This window comes from Protopterus annectens, chromosome 13.part0 (genome assembly GCF_019279795.1).
Source record: "Protopterus annectens isolate FY-2018-M chromosome 13.part0, PAN1.0, whole genome shotgun sequence".
NCBI classification, from domain to species: Eukaryota; Metazoa; Chordata; order Ceratodontiformes; family Protopteridae; genus Protopterus; species Protopterus annectens.
Genome location: NC_056747.1, coordinates 424,270,403 through 424,294,643, shown reverse-complemented (window position 1 = coordinate 424,294,643; position 24,241 = coordinate 424,270,403). Strand labels below are relative to the sequence as shown.

The 24,241-nt window shown below is 39.3% G+C and overlaps 1 protein-coding gene across 32 annotated transcripts in view; it reads left to right on the top strand.

The window, feature by feature from the left end:
* The window catches only part of LOC122787386 (receptor-type tyrosine-protein phosphatase S-like), a 3,272,784-nt gene that overhangs the window by 2,774,829 nt on the left and 473,714 nt on the right, over positions 1-24,241 (top strand). For all 32 annotated transcript variants that reach the window (XM_044054059.1, XM_044054057.1, XM_044054056.1 and 29 more), the window contains one exon: positions 22,220-22,310. In XM_044054059.1, coding sequence (XP_043909994.1) covers positions 22,220-22,310 — 91 coding nt within the window. The remainder of the gene's footprint in view (positions 1-22,219; positions 22,311-24,241) is intronic.

Genomic DNA, 24,241 nt, shown 5'->3' with positions numbered 1-24,241 from the left:
CTGACATAAACTTGCTAACTAATTGTATGAATGAAAGATTGAGTAGTTAAAATATTTCCTGCAAAAATAAAAAAAATCATGTATAGTGTTAAACACATTTAAATGTTGAGAGCTCATTCTTGTTTTGTGTCTCAGAAAAAGGTAATGTGTTTTGTATATTAGTTGAAGCTACTCATTCAAAATCATACTGTTTAGTATAATAGAAAACCGGTACATTTGTTCAGCCAATGTTTTATACATAATATACTATAGCACAGTGTAGTGTGGTGGGTCTTATTATTTATTATTTTACATTTGTTTACCGGGAAAGTCCGACTAGACAACAAGTCCATTTTCAGCGGAGGCCCGGGGAGAAAAGCTCCAAGACATACAAAGAATGAAAACTTAACAATTTTACATAGTATTTCTTAAGAAATGTAAAGCAACATTTACATAGTATTTCTAAAAAGAAACAAATTACAGTTTATCGAATTTATTCAGGATAGAAAAAAAGACATGTAGCTCAAGATTACTATTGGAGGGTACAAAAAATCATACAAGCATATCAGTTTGAGCAGATTGCTTTATATACAGTCTTTACAAGATGCAGTATATTCAAGTTTGATCTTAAGGTATGGTAAAAGAAAATGTGTAGTGAGAGCGTAGAAGAGACTAGAAGAATTTACCTTTGTTAGTATCTAGTGAGTTTGGCGTGACATATATAGAGATGAAGTCATTTAGGTAGCTGGTTTTAGTCTGGGGAAGTAATTTGGCCAGTCTGGTAGGTGACGTGGTTTATTCTAATTTAGTTATTTAGCCATAAAATGTGTCAAAACTATTGTGTAACAGTGCAGCAGCTCCCTTTCCTGTTTCATGTTTTCCAGTACAACCTTTCAAGTTGCCTTTGTCTTTCCCACATGGTTCTCCAGAGACTCCTATTCAGTATCCTTTCAGGACCCAGAGGTGAGAAGTCTGATCTCCTCCAGGGATATTGACCATGATATGTCCCAAGAAAAGCCTACTGTCTTTTAGTTGCCATGGAGAGCTTCTCTTTGGTTTGACTGCCTTTTTTGTGTTTCCTAACTCTGCAGTTCCTTTCCAAGACACAAACTTTAGTAAACACAGCAACAACAGCAAGTACAGTACCATTAATAACAATGTTTTCCCTGGCACAGAAGTCACTATGCCAGGAGGTACACAGACACAATCACACATACATATACATATACACACACATAGACACACGTGTGTGTATATATATATATATATATATATATATATATATATATATATATATAAAATTATACACACACATACACATACGCACACACACGTATGCATATGCACATACCCACATATATACACAAATGTGTATGTGTGTATGAGTGAAAAACAAAGTATTATTGAAAAGATGTAAAGAAAAATACTCAGATATGTAAGAGGTCCAGGGACATTGCATTCCCAGAAAAACTGTAAAATATTGAAATGAAATGGCACATTCTAGTCATTTTTAGCCAGACGGAATTACCATATTGAAGAAGGTAAATGTAGGTATTTTTCTTGTTTTCCTGTACTTTCCAAGAATTTTAATTTCTTTCTTTTAATTTTTATCCCATACGCTCAGATGGGAGTAGTTCATAATATTGAAAACTCAAATTATTGAAAGTCAAAATGTTGAGTACACAAAATACTGAACAGGGGAATTTGCCCTTACCCCACTGTTGTGCGATCATGGAGTTGATCCATATCATTTGAAGGGAGTATGGGGGGACTGTGCTCCCCACACATGGGGGTACAGGGGGGATGCCCCGCTGCATTAAAAATGTTTCAGTATTTTGCATTTTTGATAATATGAACTACATCCCTCTCAGATGTATGCCCAGAGGACTTGCAAAAAATCAGTACAAAAAAAAAAAAATCATCCTAGAAAAATTGTGTTAGTTGAGAAATTAAACATAAAAGCAAGTCATGTCCCCCTAAACCGATTTCATACAAAGTTCTGGTGGTGATGTATGTGCCAAGACTGAACCAGGATGTGTCATTACACATGTACATCAATCTGTGTCCTAAATTATGAGGCCCATAATTTTCTGCTGGTGAAACTTAACTGGAACCGCTCTACAAAGCAGAAAAGATGCTTACAACATGGATGGAGATGCCCACAGCAAATACAGTCCTATTAACAAGGTCTTAAGTATGTTTGGAAATGAGACATGCAAGAATATGCACAATATTGCATCAGTCCCAGCCTGTGAGTGCTCACGCACGCACACACGCACGCACACACACACTATCCACTGCATATACAAAAAGTTTTGAAGAATACACCTCAAAAGCCATAGCTGTATCTCAAGAGACTGAATTAAACCAGATTGTCAGACCATGCTTATAACATATTACACAGACCTCCCATTGACCATAGTAAAGTAAACATGCATACTTAGTTACTATACTACACAAGCTGGAAGAGTGCATATCTGGGGTTAACACTGGAAAATGCAATATGAAAATCATGTAAGGCAAACATTTTGACTTTGCAACCCCCAAAAATATCTTAGTAATTGGTGAATCCACTGCAAGTAAAATGTAGCCACAAAAGTATCTTAGCAGTTAGTGACTTCATTGTAAACAAAACAGACACATACTTTAGTGGACTTGCTGCAGAGCTTGTGACACTGTCCTGACAGTCTGGGGTCAAAGTTAAGGATTCTTTATTTTAGGTAAGTGCTTTCGTGGTGCTGCTCACACCACTTCATCAGACCTTTTACAACCATGCATTACAGTACTCTGTACTTTATACATATATAACAAATAACCATATGTGTATGAATGTAAAGACACAGTAAAATTCATAAAAACACTTAAACTCATGTATGCTTACTTTTAGACCAGTGCATTCATAGAAAAATAAAAATATAAGACAAATACATACAAACATTTCTCTCTTTCTGCATCTAACCAGAAGGGTGCTTGGGTATTATTTATTATATAATTGTTATATAAGCATTTCTTAAATATGTTTTTATAGTAGTTTGGTTAGGTGCAGAAAGAGAGAAGTGTTTTTATGTATTTGTTTTTTATCTTTGTATGAATGCACTGGTCTAAAAGTATGCATACATGAGTTTTATAAGTGTTTTTTATGAGTTTTTATTGTGTCTTTACACTCATGCACATTTGTTATATATCCATTTCTTATATATGTTTTTATAGTAGTTTGAGCTTGTGCACCCTATGCATAGCTTTGATAGAAGGTTTCCATGGGTTATTAACAAGTTAATTTATTTAATTGAATCAATTGAATCAATTAAGTTAATGGGCTGATTCAAATTTGTGTATAAAGTATAGAGTACTGTAATGCATGGCTGTAAAAGGTCTGATGAAGTGTGAGCAGCACCACGCAAGCGCTTACCTACAATAAAGAATTTAAAATCTTTTGACGTAGAACTTTCTATTTCTTGGCAAACAATAGTGACTTCTTTAGCTGAGGTTTGGATCGCTAGTTGTTTTTCTGTGGTTTACAAATCCTTCCATTAGGCTACTCTGGTGGTGTAGAGGGATAAAGCTTTAACTACAGCTAAGTTGACCTGGGTTCATTTAGCAGCTAGTGTGACTGAAGGAACATTCTGGAGAGATGGGCATGCCCATCTTGAGAAGGGAGAGCATTTGTCAGTGATGGTCCCATAGGGGAGGCATGGTCAGTAGAAGGGAGTTACCCTCTGGCCAGCAAGCATTGGGAGGTAGGGAAAGGGAATTTGGTTGTGGCATATAAAAAAAAAAAACTCTCCAGATGGAAGCACAGATGGCTAAGCCCCTAGGATACCCTTATGATCCATGACCAGCCTCAGCAAATATTTGAATAGTCTGGAGGGGTAGGAGGATAGCTGGTAGACCCAGTGTGGACGTAAGGGCTTTGACAGTACCCTGAGGTCCAAGGGGGCCAAAAAAATGAAATCCTTCCAATACTTAATATGGTACCTAAATAGGACAAAATTTTAGTTTTTGCTCAGAGGATGACCGCATAATGTCATACACAGCATTCAGTGCATGTTGTCTGGAGTGAGATGTGGTGTCATCTAGTGTGCTTTGTCGCCTGTGGCTTTGCCTATCTCCCTGGGTTTATAAGCACTGAACAGGAAATTTTCGATTCTCATTTTGTCTTTTCATTGTAAAATACACCAGATTGAAAAAAAAGAGAGGTGAAGGTGGGTTTTCAAAATGCAAGAAGTGTCAGCAGTAAAATGGGTAAATTGTAAGCTTTCCTCTGTTTGGAGGATGGCAATACATGTACCATTACTTAAACATGGAATGGAAATCCAAAACACATACCCCACTTTCTAGGATACACTTCCTTTCATTTGATGCAAATCTGGTGGGATAGGTGGCTGTGTCACAATCTTTGTAAAAGAACAACTAAAAGCCAGAAGCCTAGAAAACATATCAGGACTTCAAATTTCTTAAGAAGTAAATAATATCAGTGGTGTTTTTTAGAATTATAGGAATCTACTATATATAAGTATTCATCCCCTGCTCGGCGTTATGATTTCCTGATAAAACTCCCAAGATGCAAAAATCATTGAAAAATCCGTATGGGGGATTTTAATAACCAAAACAAAGCTTGGATAAGCTTGTCAGCATTAAATAAGTATGGCGTAAATTAATTGACTGCGTGAATCTTAACACTTTGGAACAAGTACTTTAAAATCCAGCAGGGGAACCTTTCTGGACCCTACCTATGCTTATAATCTGTCTTCTACCGAAGTGTAAAATCAAACTCAGTCAAAAATAATTTAGTCGTTCTTCTTTCATAGACTTTACTATGGAAGCTATGTTGCAATAACTGACATGATACTCTTGAAAACAGACTGGAATGCCACACTTAAAACTAATCTGATGTTGTCCTTTTCATTCTCCCTCACTGATGGATTATGGATCCTATCCTCAGATCCAACATGGCCATATTCACAAGACTTATGATCCGAATCTCAAGCTGCTGCCTCTACACATGAATACTCTATTCCATCCCCAACTCCTCATATCTCTTTTGCTGCCATTATGACAGGACGAGGTTTCTGAATCTCGAGTTGTAAGAGCAGAATTTTCTTTTTTATTTGTGGTAAAACCTTTCATCATTGTTATAATATTACTGCTGTTTACTCCTCCTCCTTTACGTTTTGGTTATCGTTGGCATTAGGGTTCTCTGCCTTTCTTCCCTGCCATTACTTTTCCCCTCAAGTGCCTTTCAGCACTTCTTATAACCACGTATAACTCCTTTATTATTATAGTTTAAAACAAAAAAAAAACAGTGTGGTAGAGTTAGTTTTTGTAGCATGTAACCTTGTTGCTTCTTAGAGAGGTAGCTCTTGCTCTGTTTTTTTTTAGGCTTTCTGATTGCATTATGTCCAAAAACCCCACTGGCTTAAAGAGCTGCAATTCATGTGGGCACAAGATCTCCAATTTGGATGCCCACAAGAAGTGAGTCTGCTGCCTGTGGCCAGAACATTTAAAATCCCAGTGCAAAATTTGCACCTCTTTCAATCTCAAAGACCTCTCAGACTGGTGCAGTAAGTTGATCTTTAAAGGCCTGCTCTTAGCTTCCTCTACTTCCTCTTCTGGGGCTCAAACCCTACTCTAAAGGTCAAGGGTCCAGAGAATCTAAAAAATTAGCCCTCTCTATGTCTCTGACGGCTTCGTCAGAGCCTGCCAATATGATTAAGGAAACTTTGGATCCAAAGAATATCAGTCCTCATTCAAATCCACAGGTACCTGTAGATCTGACAGGGGTAATCACCATAGGTAGTTCTCCCTTACCATCTGCATCATTGTCTGATCCCAGATCCTCGGATCCTATAGTTAGGAGCCGATTTACAGAATTTGTGCTAAAACCAGTTTCCCCAGCTCTGCCATCCTGAATGTTGCAAACACCAACCAAATATTTTAGGCCTACATACTCAGCTTGATCCATATCCTCTAGGGAGCTTAACAGAGGCCGGTATGGACAGGATGATGTGGAAATTTTTCAGGGCTCAGATCCAGATGGGCATCTTACCAACTCCTTCCCCTCTTGGATCCATGAGTGCACATGCCCAGCGTATACAGTCTCCTTCTGTGATGCGACCAGCGATCTCGGAGTCCCAGGATCCAAGGTACCAGAACCATGCGGCTTCAGATCTGGGGAAGTCCCTTTCCTCAACTCCAGAAGCTTCCCTGATCAACCCTGCTGTGATACCATCAGATCAGAGTGGGTGCTGGGTCCAGGGGTTGGGTTTGGCTCCTACGCTGTCAGATCGGTCCCTTCCCCTTGGCACCTTGGCTGTGATTCTCTCTGAAGGGTGCAGATTCGGGATTGGCCCCAACCTCTTATCCTCAGCTCGAAGGAGGGCAAGAGAGGTTTCCCTGGGTCTGTCAGCCTTCCAGGTGGTAGAAAGGGCCTTCTTTGTGCATAGAGATCCATCCTCTCACTTCTCGGATCCTACCCCTCACCCATCATTGGGTACAAGTGCTGAACTCATTGTTCCTGCTCCTCTAGGTCAGCCTACCCCGGGAAGATTCCATGCTCGTTCCCCAAAGGGTTTTCCTCATTCTTCTGATACTTCCACTGAACACCCCATGGAGGAGTACCACTAAAGATTATATGAAAAGTAGACTCACTGATGGAGTCTCTCACTGCAGACACTGATTTTGTTGAGGGAGAAGGATCCCCTCGATCACCGCCTGATGACATCTCCTTTGGAGACATCCTGGACATTGTTAAACAGAATGGTGGCTGGTCTTCCCAACCTCCTCCTCCTGAGGAGTCGGTGTTTCTAGAGGCTTTTGGGGTGGACTCATCTAAGTCTTGGGTGACCCACCCTCAAAGAGGATGAACCTATTGACCTAGTTTCCCAATGGACACTGTTAAGCCCATTCCAAAATGCCTAGATAAATTTCTACCCTCCCCAAACAGACAGAACTCATTGGAGTAAGGGTGTTCCTGTTGCTGCCATGGTTGTGGTGGCAGCCACTAAAAATGAGCTAGCTGAGCAGAGCTCCTCTGTCCATCCACTGAACAAGGAGTGCAGAGAGATGAACAGATTTGGAAAGCACATCTACACCTTAGTCACATTCGCACTGAGGTTGTTAAATTACCTGGAACATTTTACTCATTTACAGAGAAATTGATAAAGGAGTTTTCAAAGTCTCTCACTGAGTCCATGTCTGCGGAGGATCTCAAGAAGGATTCTTCTTGGCTGGCCACTCCTTCATCCATTGCCAGTTCATTGATGCAGTTGATCATTCATACAGCAGAGGGTGCCTAACGAGCAGCCAGTTCAGGCATAGCTATTAGGAGACATGCATGGATAAGGCTATACTAAGTGGAACCCTTTAAGGCATCTTTTGTTAATGATCCCTTTGATGGTGCCTCCTTGTTTGGGCCATCAATTGAAAGATATTCTTACCCACAGCAAGCAGGAAGGAAAGACCCTTTCTGCCATCAGAATCAAGTTTTCTACCTCTCAACATAAGTTCTGTAGAAACCAGCGAGGTGGAAAGAAAATGTGGTCTCAGAAATCTCAGGGACTGTTTCAGGACCTGTGCAGGGATGATTACTCCAGAGGAAGAGGAGGAGGTTTCAGTGGCAGATATCACCCCAGAGGCAGAGGGGGTTTGCAGAACCAAGGCTTCAGATACTCCTTCTCTTCTAGGTCCTATCAGCTGCCCAACTGTCCATCTCTGAAGGCAGTCAGGGGTCGTGTTGCCCTGCATCTGGACACCTGGACAAATATTCCAAACAATGCATGGGTGTTAACCATAATAGACAGAGGTTACCACATTCCTTTTTCCCTTCCACCACCTGTCACAAGGAGGAAACTCCCTGACATTCCACCCAATATGAGGGAGTGCTCAGCTCAGGAGATTCAAAAGCTGCTCCAAAAAAAGAGTCATTCAAGAGTTCCCACCCGAACAAATAGGATTTAGAACTTACTCCTTTTTGGTGTCAAAGATAACAGAGGACGTAAGACCAACTTTAGATATAAGCAATCTGAATTGCTATGTAAAGAAATCAAAGTTCCGAATGGTTATGGTTCTGTCCATTTTGCCTCTTCTGTGCTAGGATGATTGGATGTGCTCTGTAGATCTCCAGGATGCATACTGTCCCATCAAAGTAGATAGGTGCTCTGGGAGACACCTGCGTTTTGGCTGGGGGCCAATCATTACTAGTTCAGAGCACTGCCCTTTGGACTCACCACAGCCCTCAGAGTGTTTACCAAAAGCAGCGCACTCGAGACTCAAAGGATTCCAGGTGTTTCCCTATCTTGATGATTGGCTCCTCACCACCCCAACCAGGCAGCAATTTATACAAACCAGGGACTACTTGCTTCAGATCTCCAACTCCTTAAGTATTATGATAAATCTTGCCAAATTGATGCCGACTTCTGTACAGAATCTAGAATTTATAGTAACTCCACTAGATACTATGACTCAGATGGCCTCATTGCCCCTTCATTGCATCACATCCTTGAGAAATCAGGTGTGGGTCTTATTATCGTCTTATTATCTCGTCCATCCCCTCTGGCCAAGTTAGCGTTGCGAGCTCTTGGGTAAATGTCAGCTGCCATAATTTTAGTTCCTCTAGCAAGATTCTTCATGTGTTCATAGGTAGGTACTAGGCTATCAGCCCAAGAGCTTAAGTAAGCCTAGCCAACAAGGTTCCCTGGCTTACGCCACCCAAGAAAGTTAATTCCCTGTTCCCCTGTTGAGCAGAGCCACAGAAGTGATCCCCGGGGTATATTTCCTATTTCCCATCCACTCATCAAGATTTTTCTTGAAAAGTGCTAATGAGGAACTTTGCTTGACATAGATGGGTAGCTTGTTCCAGAGTATAGGAAGTCTCTGGGACAGGAATCTATCCCTCCAGCATGTCCTATTTTTTGTGGTGACAAGGTTTAGGTCCCTAGAGCATGTAGCTGAGAGGGATTGGGATTTCTTTAGGTGTAGCATGTCCATCAGCTCTGGGTTTAACATAGCTTTATATGTTAGGCAGAGATCTCCTCGGAGTAGGTGATATGCTACAGAGTAAAGCTGGAGTTTTTTGATATGGTCAGTGTAGGGCATCTGTTTAAGGCCAGTAATCCTCTTTGTGAGGTACTTCTGTGGCCTTTCCAGCTGCTGCAGATGTCTTGTGAGGTACATTCCAAAAGGGGCGTTGTACTCTATAATGGGTCTAATGAGTGCCGAGTGGAGGGGAGCAATGACCTCTTTTTTTCCTGGATGAGAACCCTTTTGTGATGAGGTGTGCCACATAGAAGGATATCCTGACTACTGTGGCGATGTGATTATCAAAGGAGAGACTACTGTCCACCTGGGTCCCTAGGTCTTTTATAACACATTCGGCATTAAATAGACTGCTGATTATGTGGTAGTTTATGGGTACAGAGTTTTTACCAAAGGGGGTGACAGTGCACTTTTTGTCATTGAGCTTGAGGCCATGCCTCTGACACCAGGCATCTGTCTCAGTGAGGCCTTTCTGTAGGATGTCCACATCATTTGGGGACTCGACTATGGCTCCTAGTTTGCAGTCATCTGCGAACTTCGTTAGCCAGAGGCCTTCTGTGTTAGCCTGTACTTCAGAGAGGCAGAGTCCCTGCTCAATCCCAATAAGATTCCTCTAAATGAAGAACTAAATTCTTTCCTTCCTGTGTCAGGCTACAGCCTTGTAGACAAACCTAGCTGGCAGTTAGTTTTCCATTAACTATAAAATGCAATTACTTGTCTTTCTTACTCTGAGAATTTCAAAATGCAAGTAATACTTCTCTTCCTCATTTTTTAAAGTTAGTGTTTAATTACATGTTCATACAAGCTCATAACTTTAATTTAGGCTAGCAGGGAACTTGTTTCCCCACAACCCATGGATTAAGTACCCACATATTCATCCAAGAGTCAACTCTATTTTTAAAATGATTTAAAATAGATTCTGTTGTATTAATAGGAGGTTCATTCCAGAGCCTTACTAAAAACTCCTGTTTTTTTATATGGTATTACAACTTGGAGCAGCCACAAAGTAGTTGTTCCTTGTAACTTGGCGAGATACAAATAATACCCCATGCATATAGCCATCTCTTTATTACAGACTCATATTTATTTTATTTTGCTTTTGTTTACTAGATTTGCTCACCTGCATTTAGTCAACTAGCCTTTTTCGGTGGTGGCCCAGGGAGATAAATATTATAAACATTTTGAACTGACATTTAGTAATATGTAAATTAACAGTTGTGCATAATTTGCTAATCAGATTACATTCATATGAAATTAAGGAAGGTATTACAGTATGAAGGATACTTATGTATTTAGTAGAAGTTGAACAATGAGTATTTGAAGAAATGTATTAGTGGTCTTGTCAAATAGATAATAGATCTTGTGATTAATGATTAGAAATTTAAAGGAATATGAATGAGGGAAGAACTTGGTAAGACAGAAAATGTTAATGCTGTAGTTAAGAGGTGGGGTGTTAAGCATGTTCAGGATATTATACATGTCTATCATAAGGTTTATGTTAGAAGTATAGATGTGGGGTAGAGAACAGAGCCACAAAACTATGGGAGAAGCTTTTAAAACTGTTCAGGTGTTTGTGAAGACTGGTTCTGGGACATATGATTATGAGTGATTCAAAATGGTTTGACAGTATGGCAAACTGAAGATTACATGGACATTAATCCTGGTAATATAGAGGCTCAGGTACATTGATTTGGTAGGCGTGAAGTTTTAAATGAGTTTACTTTCTGAATGGGTTTCAGCAGTATTGAGTGTGGTTCCATAGTTTAGCTACACTATTTGAATATAGAGTCACCTGTCATATTAGATGATTTGGTTATACTGGCTAAAGATTTTTCTCTAGAGCATAAAACTGTATTTCGTATAGTAGCCGTGTATTAAGGGCTGGGCATTTTTTTGTCTTATAGAGAAGTGTGTGTATTGTAGTTAGCTGATAGAGTTAGGTGATATAATAGTTCTAATCTGTTTTATTTCTGTTTAATTCTGTAAGCAGTGATGCGTTCTATTATTATAGTATACTTTAAAGTTGGTTATTTTATAGATCCCATCCATGAGACCTATAGTAGTGGCCAGGGGCTCTAAGACTGAGCTCCTAGCAAAATATGTGGATCACAAACTTCAAGGCTTTTTTAATGAAAAAAAGCATGTAGTTATTGATTCTTGGCACTTAGTTTGATCTATGGGAGCTTGTGAATTTACAGATGATATTCATTTCCTAACAAATGACATTTAAGGTTTCTGGTTATTCCACATGAATTTGGTATGGATATTGGTACAGATTTTGCTTACAAAACTGTAAAAGTTCTTTGTATTCTTATGGATTTAGTATTAAAGAGCAGTTATATTCTTTTTGAAGGTGTGTTGTTCAGACAAACTACGAGTGTTGCCATGAGATCATCTGTTGCCCCAGTTTTTGCCAGCATTATACTATTGTGTGGGAAGAGTACTTTGTGTTTGCATAGACTATATGCAGTACATTTACAAATATTTCTATCTTGATGACATATTGATACTATGGAATGGCACTGATGAAATCATAGTATAGTTCTTACAATATTTATATTCTGCAACCTCCTCCTTGGTATTTACATACCAGATAGAAAGTGAAGGGTGCATCTATTTAGATGTAAGGCTTTGTAAAAATAAAGAAAAAAATATGAATCTACTATTTTTAGGAAGCCTACTTTTTCAAATTGTTACCTCCACTATGATAGTTACCACCCTTAGTGGCAGAAGAAAGGTCTTTTTAAGGGGAAGATGATACATTTGTCAAGACTGATAACAGATGACTCTCTTTTTGTTGGCACTAACTAAACTTTAGGACATGCTTTTACAAAGAAGCTGTCCTCTAGTTGTTTTAAATGAGTTAACTTCTTTGTTTTAAATCACAGGCACATCCGTTATCCACCTTTTGTTGCACTATCCAGCAATATTGACTAGTTCAACTCAAACTGACAAGAATTTTAATAAGACTATGCTACTGATGTATGATAATAGTGCTGAAATAAGGTCTATACTTGAAGTTGAAGAGAATTGGAATTGTGTTTTGTGGGACTTCTGATGATATTGATAAGGTAGGAGGTAACCCTGGTATGGCATTTAAGAAGGGAAGAAATTTCAAGAAATTTTGAAAGAAGTAAAAACATGCAGACCGATACTGGTCACCCTTGGAGGGACATGAAAAATGTGGCATTTGCAACAAATGTTGATTTATTAACTAATTGACAAATATTGTGTTGGTGAGCTACTATAGAGTATTGAAAGTGTAAGTGTCTTGAAACTGTAACACCAGTGGGGTGGTCTTTGTTTCCACGATTGTCTTGCCTGGTGTTTTACATAGGGGAAAACTGAGAAGATTTAAAATTTTTGGATGTACCAGGACAATTATACCCTAAAGAAAAACGACTATATTAACTCTTTGTTTAACCACTCAAAGTAGTGTGACAGTTTTCAGAAGTTTATTTTTGTACTTTTGAAAAACTGGATCAGAACCCAAGGGATGGCAATTGGTCTGCCTTTCTTGAGTCTAGGGAAGTGCACTGACATCATCAGCTCCCCCTTTTCCTATTTTCTACATGGGGTCAGGGAATCGTGTTTACTATCACCATCTCTACTGATTCAGTGCCACACACCTGCCTTCTTCGACACTCATGCCTGACTGTCGCAGATCTTTCACACAATCCATCCACCTCTTTGCTGGACGTCCTTGTTTCTTCTTACTTTTTTCCTGGTGGTCCAAAATCTTCTTCACCAGATTGTCTTCTGCTTTTCTGCGCATATGTCCAAACCACTGTAATCTGTTCTGTTTGATCTTTTCTGCAATCGGAGCTACTTTGGCAATTGGAGAAGTGCACTGGCAGGTTTTGTTAAATTCTGCACATCTGGCAGCTATTAATAATAGGATTTCAGTAACTAGTTTACTATGCCTTAGGGCCAACCGACTTTTAATAAAAATCACAACTTTTTGTGACTGTTTTTATTATGTGTATATTATAATTAAAGATTTTTTACTTTAATTAAACACGGAGTTAACTGCTGCTTTAAGAACTGGCTAGGTGATTTTTTAAGTGTCTTACTGATTGGCTGCTTTGTATATTTAAATACAGTGTTATTTTATTTATTTATTTATTGCCATTTATTTACTGGAAAGGTCTTCTAGACCAGGAGAACCCATTTTCAGTAAAGGCCTGGGGAGAAACGCTCCACAATAGAGCAGTGCATAAAATGTAACCACAGTACAAAAATCAAATTACACAAAGTACATAGAAGTAAAAATAGTGAGAATATGAGCAATATTTGCAGAACAGACAGTAACATACAAATGTTGAAAAATGTGCAACATACAATATGTATAGATTTTTGCAGGTAAGCTCCACATTAGTACATAAAATGTAACTACAGTACATTGAGTACAGAGTACATAAAAGTAAAACCAGTAGGATGATGAGCAATATTTTTAGAACAGACAGTAATGTACAATAGTTGACAAATGTACAAGTATTCAATATGTACAGATTTTTGCGGGTAATGTTACAAAGTAGTAAGTGATTGTGTTATTATACACTAGAGGTACTATGCTGAAGAAAACTAGTAAATTAGTAGTATTCTCAAGGTGTTTGGAGGATGTAGGTAGACAGAGTGTAACAATGGAGACTAAAGCCAAAGTTATTTTTTTTGTTTTGAGTAGGAATGAGTGAAATTAGAATGGGAGATGTATAGATTAAGGTGAGAACAAACTTAGAGTGTAGGCAATCAGGTTATGGGTGGTTAAGACATGAGCATTGCCATAGAGTAGAGAGGTGTTGCTTCAAAGATTTTTTGAAGAAAGAGATATTACTGGCAGTTCTGATAGCTGATGGGAGGGAGTTCCAAAGCTTGGCAATATACAAGGAGTAAAACATGTTGCCAGCTGTGAGTTTAGGTTTTCCTACTTGCAGGAGAAGTTGGTTTTCAGATCTAAGAGGCCTATTAGGGTGGTAGTTTTTTAAGATGGAAGAGAGGGCTTGGCAGTCTGAGGGTTTGTGAATGATTTTGTGAGCTGTAGATAGGTTAGATGATGTGGAAGTTCGAGCCAGTTAAGTGATTTTAAGGCAATATAGTGATGGGAAATGTATTTTGAATTAGTTGCAAACTTGGCTATTTTGTTGTAGCACGATTCAAGTTTGGTGTTTAGGGTGGAATGGATATTGGTGAGGAGAAGAGCACTGTACAGGAGAGAAGGTAAGAGAAAGGTTAAGGCAAGAGTATGTTTAATAGAGCAGTTAAGGTACCAATTTTGTAGGTAGAGGGTGCCTGGTTTATAGTTTGTTTTTTTCAATATTATTTTGGTTGTGAAGGTCAAATGTCAGGTTTTCATTGAGGATAACTCCTAGTAATTTAGTGTGGGAGATGACCTCTATCACAGTGTTAATTTGGAAATGAATGGTGAAATCTTGACTTGATTGGGTGTTTTTTCTTGGGAGTAAATAGTAGCAATTTAGATTTGTTTGGGTTTAGAGCTAGATGATTATTAGCCATCCAGATTTCGGCAGTGGTAAAGGCATTCTGGGTTATCAGCAAGAGTTCAGTTATTGACTTGGCAGAGCAGATAATGTTTGAATCATCTGCATATTGTACAGCATTTCCAAATTTGAGGTTGGCATGGAAGTCATTTGTAAAAATACTGAATACAAGGTGCCCTAAGATGGAGCCTTGGGGGACAACTGTAGAAGAGTTAAGAAATGGATAGAAGGAGTTGAGACATCCAGTGGATTGCTGTCTGTCTTTTAGATAGCTAGTAAACCAGTTTAGGGTGGGGGGGAATCCAAGGGTGGAGAGTTTACTGAGGAGTAAGGGGTGGGAGATAGTATCGAAGGCTTTTGAAAGATCAAGAAAGAGAGTGGATACAAATTTGCCAGCATTTCTGACTTGATTGACTGTGTCGATTAAGGAGATAAGGATTGACTGTGTCCATAAAGGAGATAAGGGCAGTGGTAGTGCTGTGCGCAGGCCGAAACCCATTTTGAGTTGGGCAGAGGAGTTTGCTTAGAAGTAGATAGTTTAGAATTGATAGTGAATGCATTTCTCCTGAACTTTGGAGACCAGGGAGAGAATTGTAATGGGTCTGAAGTTAGAGATGTCTATATTGTTACTGCCTTTATGGAGTGGAATTATGTATGATTTTTCGATATAGTAGGAACATAAGATTCTTGGAGAGATCTGTTGAGAAGTATGCTGATGGGGGATGGGCAATGGATCTTGCTGACATTTGGAGGAACGCTGGAGGTAATATATCAGGGACACAGGAGTCAGATTTCAGTTTAAAGAGAAGTTTAGTTATGCTGTTGATGGGAATAGGGGAGAAAGAAAAGGTGGCTGAGTTAGTGGCTGCTTCTTGCTGAGCAGGTGGTGGTGGAGGACAGTTAGCCTTAGTGTGGGGGAAGGTAGTGATGAGTTTGGCCATAATGTCAATGAAATGTGAGTTCAAGAGGGAGGCTGTTTCACTGGCAGTTTTCCTGGGGAATGGGCATGGGTTTTTATTGGTTCCAGGGTTAGTAAGAGATGAAATGGAGTTCCAAAATTTCTTAGGATTTTGTTTACAACTTTTTTGTAGGTTTAGATAGTATTAATTTGTCAGTAATGATTAGGTGCTTTGCTTGGTTGCGGAGCTGTCTGAATTGGAGAAGATTAGTGGGATTTTTGTACTTTTGACATTTTTTCCATATTTTGTCCATGGCATTCGTGGCATTCATAATTTGCATGGTAGGCTTAGTAAGCCATATGGCATGTTTTATTCTAACTCTCTTTTTTTTGGCTAACTGGGGCTAGTTTGTTGAGGGTAGTTAGGAATGTGTAGTTGAAGAACTTAGCTTCGTCGAGTGGCAGGATTTTTAGAACATTCCAGATGTTGCTTCTAAGGTTTTCCTTGAAAATTGTAGGATTAAAGTTACTTAAATTTATGATTTGTTTAAATTGGTATTGTGAGGGTATTGCATTCATTTTGTGAATTACATAGGCTAGAAGGTGGTTGCTAATACTGCAAGAGAGTGTTCCTGCTGTAGAAATTTTGTTAGGGTCAGAAACTATTATCCAGTCTAGAACTGAGACACTGCTTTTGTTTTTGTTAGGTCTAGTTATAGCTATTATAAGCTGTGTAAAGTTGAAGAGGTTGACATTGTGTGATGGAGAGGGTCTAGGAAGTCTAGCCAGTTTGTTTACATCACCTAGGGTTATTTTCTCATTGTTAATGTTTGATATCCAGGCAAGAATATCTTCTAGAAGGGGAATATTGTTGTCTGGGGGGATGTATATAGCTATGATAGAAAGATGCTTAGAATTGTTGAGCTTTGATAAGTGTTATGAGTAATTCAGCAGTAGTGAACTGAGGAATAGGCTTGGAGTATGGGATGATGGTGAAAGTATTAGGAAAAGTTATAGCAATGCCCCCTCCTCTTTTATGGGGTCTATCAGCCCACAGACCGGCATAACCTGGAGGAGGAATTCTGAATTCTTTATATAAGGTTTCAGCCAAGTTTCAGTTGCAGCTAATATATCTGGTTTATTTATGTTTGAGATTTATGTGGTTTTGGGGTGTTGGCATTCATAGGGACAGGGCCTGGATTAGGGTGGATGTCTCCACAAAGAGATTTTTTTTTTGCTTGGATGGGTAACTGATGGGTGGGAGGTTTCTTTTTAAGTGACTGGAGATAGGATTATGGTTGTGGGTATATCTATGGAGGGGAAGTAGTTAAATTTTACAGGCTAGGGGATATGTCAGAGTAGCAGGGGAGGGGTGAAGATTTCATAGCAGTTGTAAAAGTGTGTCTTTGGGCTGTAAGAGTTATGTTGAAGGATGTTAGTTGAGAAAGGAGACATAATGAAAGGACAATGGGGCAGAGTAGAAAGATAGCTGTATGAATTGGTAACATAGTAATAAAGTAAATCAGTATAAGGCACTATTACTTGTTAGGGATGGTTTAGATGTTGTAGTAGATGGAATATGTGGGGTATGGTAGGTAAAGTAATAAAGGGTAATGGCTAGTTTGTGAATAAATTTGGTAATAGTTGTGCTGTTAGGTTGTGGTATGATAGGGGTAGTGGTTGTTATTGAGAGGGGGTAGCCTGCTATTGGATGTTAGGGCGGGGGAGGAGCTGAGGAGAGAATAAATGTAATTGATGTGGGAGTGGGTGGAAATGGGGGTAGGGTGGGGGAGCGGAGTGAGGGCGAATGGAGAGGGTTGACCTGGGACAAGCAGAAATCACTCAAAAAAACAATCAATGAGACAGGTAAGTAAAAGTAGAGTGTATAGTTATGTGAGGTTGATAGGGAGGTGAGACAGAGATATATGAATATGGGAAACTAGTGTGAGAGATAGAACTGCAGGAGTACTTTACTAGAGGAGAAAGGGCTAGGCTGGGAGAAAGTGGGAAGAGAGCTATAGAATACAAGGTAGAATATAAACGTTAGGTTGAATTAAGAGAGAAACTTTGATACTTGGTGCAGTTAGGAGCTTCTGTGTCCCAAAAGTACAAGAGGAAGAACAAGAAGGCAAGGGAGGTCAGGAAAACCAGAATCTATAGGTAAGGTAGAAAAGAGGGGTAACACTAGTGCAGTGGTGATACATGCAGAGCCTTAGGAAAACACAGGTAATGAAGCTGAGACAAAAATAGGTATATAGGTCAGTTAATACATACAATTAAACATTCTCAGTACACAGAATGTGTTTGTGGCCAGAATTGGGTTTGAGGTTCCCTTATAGTGCATTTAGCAGTGTGTTTTATTCCGCTGTTCCTCCAATGCCTTTGCAAGTTGGCTGGCCAAGTGGGGAAGAGAGGATGAGTGTGGTTCCTGGTAAAAAAAAAAAAAGAAAAAGTAACTTAGACTATAAGGTAGAGGACAGGCAATTGATAATACAGAGGTGAAAGAGAGAAGGGTTTAATGGGAAGGTAGAGAGAGAAGTTAACAGAGGAAGGAGAGGTAGCAGAGTGAGGGTGAGTATATATATATATATATATATATATATATATATATATATATATATATATATATATATATATGGAATGATCGACAACTTAAAACATCGACAGTGACTTCACCGACAAGTCAAATAACCTACATCGCAAATCACGGACGTTTACCAGATAAGGGATGTAAATTTGCTACTCATGCCTACCATGGTTGCATGACACTGCCACACTTACTAAACCATGGTAGGCATGAGTAGCGAATTTACATCCCTTACCTGGTAAACGTCCGTGATTTGCGATGTCGGTTATTTGACTTGTCGGTGAAGTCACTGTCGATGTTTTAAGTTGTCGATCATTTCATATATATATATATATATATATATATATATATATATATATATATATATATATACACACACACACACACATACATATATACAAGAGGAGTAAAAAGAAGGAAACGGAGGATAGCAATATAGCAGTAAGGCTGGCTATTACACAGTGCACTACTGATTTACATGAGCATTAAGTCTAGGTATTAGGCAATAAACATAAAAACCTAATATTCATTTGTATGGAATGTTGAGAGAATGAGCTAACAGTGCAGCCTATGTGAAAAAGTACCAAATTAAAGACTAAACAGATAAGTACACATATACATATAAGCAATAACAACATATGACATGTTATGATATAGCTATCTAGGTTATGCAGTGGTTAGGTTGTGACCTAGGGTTTGTCAGCTTAACACATGAAGGTTTGCAATGATATCAGAGGGGTAGACTAGCAGACAGATTAAAGTAAATACGTCCTAGCTGCACAAGGTATGACTATATAACCTACATAGCAAACTAAGCTAATAAGTAATGAGAACAAAGTGTATTATAAATGCAGTTAGGGTTGTACGTCCAAGAGGCAGTAAGTTAAGTAGAGGACAGAAGAACCTGCAAACCCACAGAAAACTGCAGCTCCGAATCAAATATGTTTGAACTATCAGAGTTGCTATATGTCTATAAACGAGGTCACTCTTGCCTGAGAAAAGGTGTGCTTTAGATACAAAAATGTTTGTAGACAGCAAACAGAGTTGCTACATGTCCATAAACATGCGTAATAAAAAAGTGTGCTTTACATTCAAACACGTGTGTTACACATCAGGGATCCCAAGTAACTTTGCTGTACAATTTTAATAGCAACTTTGCTGTACAATTGGTTTTGTTGCGACAGCAGTAACAAAGAGCAGAAAATATGAAATGCAATCTCATTCAGTTCAAGCAGTTTACATATAAAAAAAGACTTACAAAAATCAGCAGGGCTGAGATGTTATGTTTCCAGTTCCATACATCACCAAAACGCTCCTATGTGGAGGGGAGAGAGAGGATGGGATCGAAAGAGAGAGTGCCAAGCTCCAAGTGCCACTTTAAACAGCACAAGCATTATGGGTTACTGTTGAATCTTTCTCTGATGAAGTTCCACATTGAAATAAATGGGAACAAAAGCACTTATCTTAATCTTGGGCTGTTCTTTGGTTTCTGGATCATTTAATATTACTGTTTTATTACAACATTGCTGAAGTTTGGAAAGTTGTAAGACTTGGAAGGTTACTGAAGATTTGGGCAGCATAGAAGAGAGATGGCAGTTAGGAAGTAGATACTATATGTCTTTTGACTATGTTGGTGAGGTAGGTTTTTGCTCTGTGTAATGTACCTATTTTTTAAGTCTTTTTATACATTAATAATAGGTCACTTCTGATGAGCCTGTCACCAAATGCAACCCCAATTTTTTAAGCCTTTCCTTGTAATGCAGCTTTCTTTTTCTTTCTGTTTGTCTAGTAAATGTTTTCTTTCTGAATTCTTTTTAATCTCTTCATTTGTCTGTTATTATTATATTTAGCAGATAGTCCCAAAGTACTCAGTTATGCACTTTATCATATAAATGCTTCCTTCGTCCTCGTCACTGTAGTGCTCATTGTATCTCTGACAGACTGTCTGTGTAGTGGTGTAAACCACTTTGTTCATTTACATTATTTTTTTATCACCTTTTTTGTTTCCTTTGCGTCATGCAACAGCACCTTACCTCAGTGCTTGCACATCCATTGCAGGGCCTGCCGGCCTGTCCTTAACACCCCTGAACTTCCTCAGTAAAGGCTAGGCAGATGCAGATCCTAATGGTGTCTTGTGGGGTTTGGCCATCCTTTAGGGGAGATTTTCTTTCATGGTCTACTCCATTGCCCCCCATTTAATTGCAGTCACATGAGTTTGTCTGAGTGGATGGTATGCATTGGGGATATAGCGTATTGCCTTGCCTCCACAACTCTGCCAGGACCACCACTCTTCCCCCTCTTTGGACTGTGCTTCACCATTTGTGACGTTCTCAGCCTCCACAAGCGATCATTGTAGGGAACATCCATGCTTCTGCCCCATGGGCTAGATTTGGAGAACTCAGAAGATAATTTTTATTGACAACCTGTGTCTTGAGAACACATAAATCTAAGGATCACTGTTAGTGGTAAGTCACAAAGAAACAAAGCCAAGCTAATCATACATTGGTAAGATTATTGTGTGCACTGTTGTCAGCCTAGTAAACAGACTGAATGACTGAATTATTGAAGACTAGAAGTCTGTGCATAATAGAAAGCTAGTAAATGTGTCAGTGCATGAACATTGCTTACTGTATAGCTAGCATTTATGGTTGTATAGTCACGGTGTTCCTGGAATGTAGTCATTAAATCCACACTTCTTTCTGCTACGTTTATAAAAGTGCACTGTTGGTTCCAAAGAGAAGTTGTTTTTGGACCTCACTGTTTCCTCGGTTTGACTAGCATCCCAAACACTGGAATAGCTGTTCCATGAGAATGGGAGCGAGCAGCTAATGCTGGCTAATCAATCCCAAAGAGGTAGTTGGATGAGCAGTGTTGAAGGAACCCCCTCTTGAAATCAACCTTGAAGTGCAGCTGCTACAGTGAGGACACTTGAAAGTTTGTGTGCACCAAGGACTGAAGAGCAGTTTGGAAGTGAGCACCCACACTGGCTGAGGCATAGTGGGCATTGCACCATGCTGACCAACCAGTGGAGGATGGGGTATCAGAAAGGAAATTGTCAGTTGGTCAAACTCTCTTTTGACAAAAGTAAATTCACTGAAAAACAAACTGTCAAAACCATTTTTGGTGAATCTCAGGGGTATTTTTTTTTTTTTGTGAGGGAGGGAAACCTCCTCTGCGCCACCTCATGTAGGGGGATAACCCCACACCTTGTATAAAGTTACCTATTCAAGGGTCACACAACAGTGTAGAAAAGAGAAATAGCCGTTGTTGCCGAAAGTTGTTTTAGGACTTTTACTTCAGTCTATATATATTTGTAAAAACAGCTGTCAGTAAACTAGCACTCTCCCACCAGGAAGTTATCTAAAACAAACTCATGATCTCCAGTGGATGTTGGCCACAGTCCATGGCTATCAATTCCTTCTGAAGGTGGCTTAGCAGTGTTGGGATATGGCGAGGATGAGTGGGTCAGTAGTGCATGGAAGCCTGACATTCTCGATGGAAGAAAATAATTGAAGGAAGGACATTTACTTGAGTTAGGATGACAGCTATGCTGACTTCTCTCTACTTCACAGCTGTGGAATCAGTGCTTGAGCCACACTTGACTGCTTTCATAAGACCAAAGGGTATACTTCGCAGAACAGGAGGCAGTCTTTCTGTGTATTGCACAGGCTCACCACTGAGGCATGGTGAATGACACCTGAGGCAGTATGATCAGGCAGAAGCTTAACTGAGAAAGACTCCTGGTAAGGCAAGTATCAAAGAAAAAAAAAAAGAAGGAATCAGATCAGGGAAGTGAATCCCCAGCCCAAACCCAGTTTAGAAGTGTATAATGCCATGCATAACAGCATGGTATTGATCTTTAACTTGTCTCTTGGCTTCTTACTTTATTTGGCTCATATGTTCAAGACGATACTGCAGTTCTTTTCTTAATGTAATGATTATTTGGAAGTTTTTGTTGTGTTTTTTTTTTTTTTTTTTTTTTTGAGGAGAAGGAATTGTGTCCCTTGTGCTCCCTCTTCCTGTGGAAGTTACAAGCCGGTAATACTAAGCAGCCTACTCAAATAAAGGGACTGCTAAACTTTTAAATAGTAAGCTTATGCACTGGCAGAACAGTCGCACCTTCAGAATATAACAGAATTTATTTAAGCTGATTTTTTCTGAGCCTCATTACCTGATTGTATTTCTTGTTCAATTTTTTTTATACATTACTTTTCCTTTTGTCAGGTCTTACTATGTTGTTGTGGTACCTTTGAAGAAGACACAGGGCAAGTTCAGCAACCGTTGGTTCAGCCCCGAGGAGATTGACCTGGAGGAGGTAAATTGATTTGGATATGTCTTTCTAATATATGAAGACTTGGGTTCATACTTCATTATAATCTTTGTTTAAACTTTTAACATTTTGTATAACAGGGTACATGTGTACAAGTGTACCCCCCCCTAACAGTGCATACAGGTATCAACTTGTGTTTTATATTTGATTGTTATGTTGTCTAATGGATTTAAAATGCAGCTTTCTAAATGTTCCTTACATTTCTGGCTTGTGTCATCCCAAATGGGTGACATTTAGATTCTTTAGGGTTATTGTTTCCCTCCCTAGCACCACTAGTACTCTAAATAGATATGCTGTCAATACATTGAACTCGCTCAACACCCACTTGTACTTCAGTCTTTGCCATTCTTTTTAAATGATACAGATTAGGTGAATATGAATGCCAGCTGTCTGCATGTATTGATGTCCTTTCTCTGTCTTACATTTGCTTCATCCATTTGACAGATGTCTCACTGTATTTTTCTCTTTCCTATATGCCTTAATTTTTCTGCTTTTCCTTTTCATGTCATGTTTTTGAGAGGCTCTTCCATTCCTGTGATGGTTTGGATTATTGGCACAGCCATTATCTAAAGTCATAATATAGTCCATGTGACTTAGCTGAATTATCAGACCACTTATACTTGCTGAAGTCATCACCAGCATTGATTGCTGCTCTTTGGATGTGGAGTTTAATTACACAGCAGATTTATTGAAGGCCATCTGCTACTTCTAGCTTCCTGATTTGTTTGCAGCAACTCTGCAGATTTGTTGGACTGAGGCCTCTTCCCGTAGTATAGGGGAAGTTTATAAACGATTGTAATGTAATGTGAAATTTCTATAATTATTTTCTGTGTACCCATAATATCTCATTATGCCTTTCCTGAATGTAGCCTTTTCTTCTATGTACACCCTTCCGTGTTCCTCTTACTCATTAACTCCTGTATTCTTCTTACTGCTGCCACTATTACCACCTGTTCACATATTTTATCATTTTTACGTATAATTCTCCTAATTGTACCCATCAACTACCCTTGTTCTGCTTCTTATCACACTACACCTACCCACTACCCTTCTCCTATTCTTTAACTCTGCAGGTGGAGGTAGCACAGGGGTCAGTGCTGGTACCATTTCTTTGCACCACTTGTATGGAGCTAGCTTTCCCTCCACATAATGCAGAATACTTTCCTTACTCTGTCCAAAAGTAATTTGAACAAATAAATGGCTAACTGCTGATTCACCCCTGGTTTAGAAACAATACCCATCATGGATATTGGAATCATGTAAGTACCCAGCACATACTTGAGGACTATCTTTGAACAGTCATACTGTAAAATATAAGGGCTAATGATTAGGTTCATAGGAGGCTAGTTGGCTAATGGCCCTGGGGCCTTTACAAGCCTAGCCATGTAAAAACCCGAATACCCTTATTGACCAAGTTTAGACAGTTGTTAGCAGAGCAATACTGTGTTCAGTACTGACTGCCCCATCCATGAGGGACATAGGTGTCACCCCCGGAATTAATTTACGATCACCCATCCAGTTGTCAAAGTTGCACTTGATTAGGGTAATTGAGGAGCTGTGATTCACATGGAGTGGGAATTTATTCCAGAGGAGTGGTAATCGCTGGGAGATATCTGTCTCTCCAGCATGTTCTGTTGATGTCATAGGCTAGGTTGAGATCTCTGGAGTGAGTTATTCTTGTCCCATTTGATTTGCAGACATGCAGTATTGCCATTAGGGTAGGGTCCAAGACTGCTCTGTAGGCCAGGCACAAGTCACTTTTCAGTAGCCTGTGTGACAGAGTACAGTGACAGGGCTTTTAGTTTTTCCATGTATGTCATGTTATGGAGGCCCTGGATTCTCTTAGTAAGAAACCACTGTGGTCTCTCCAGTTGCTGCAGGTGTCTGGTGAGGTGTATACAGAAGGGAGCATTGTA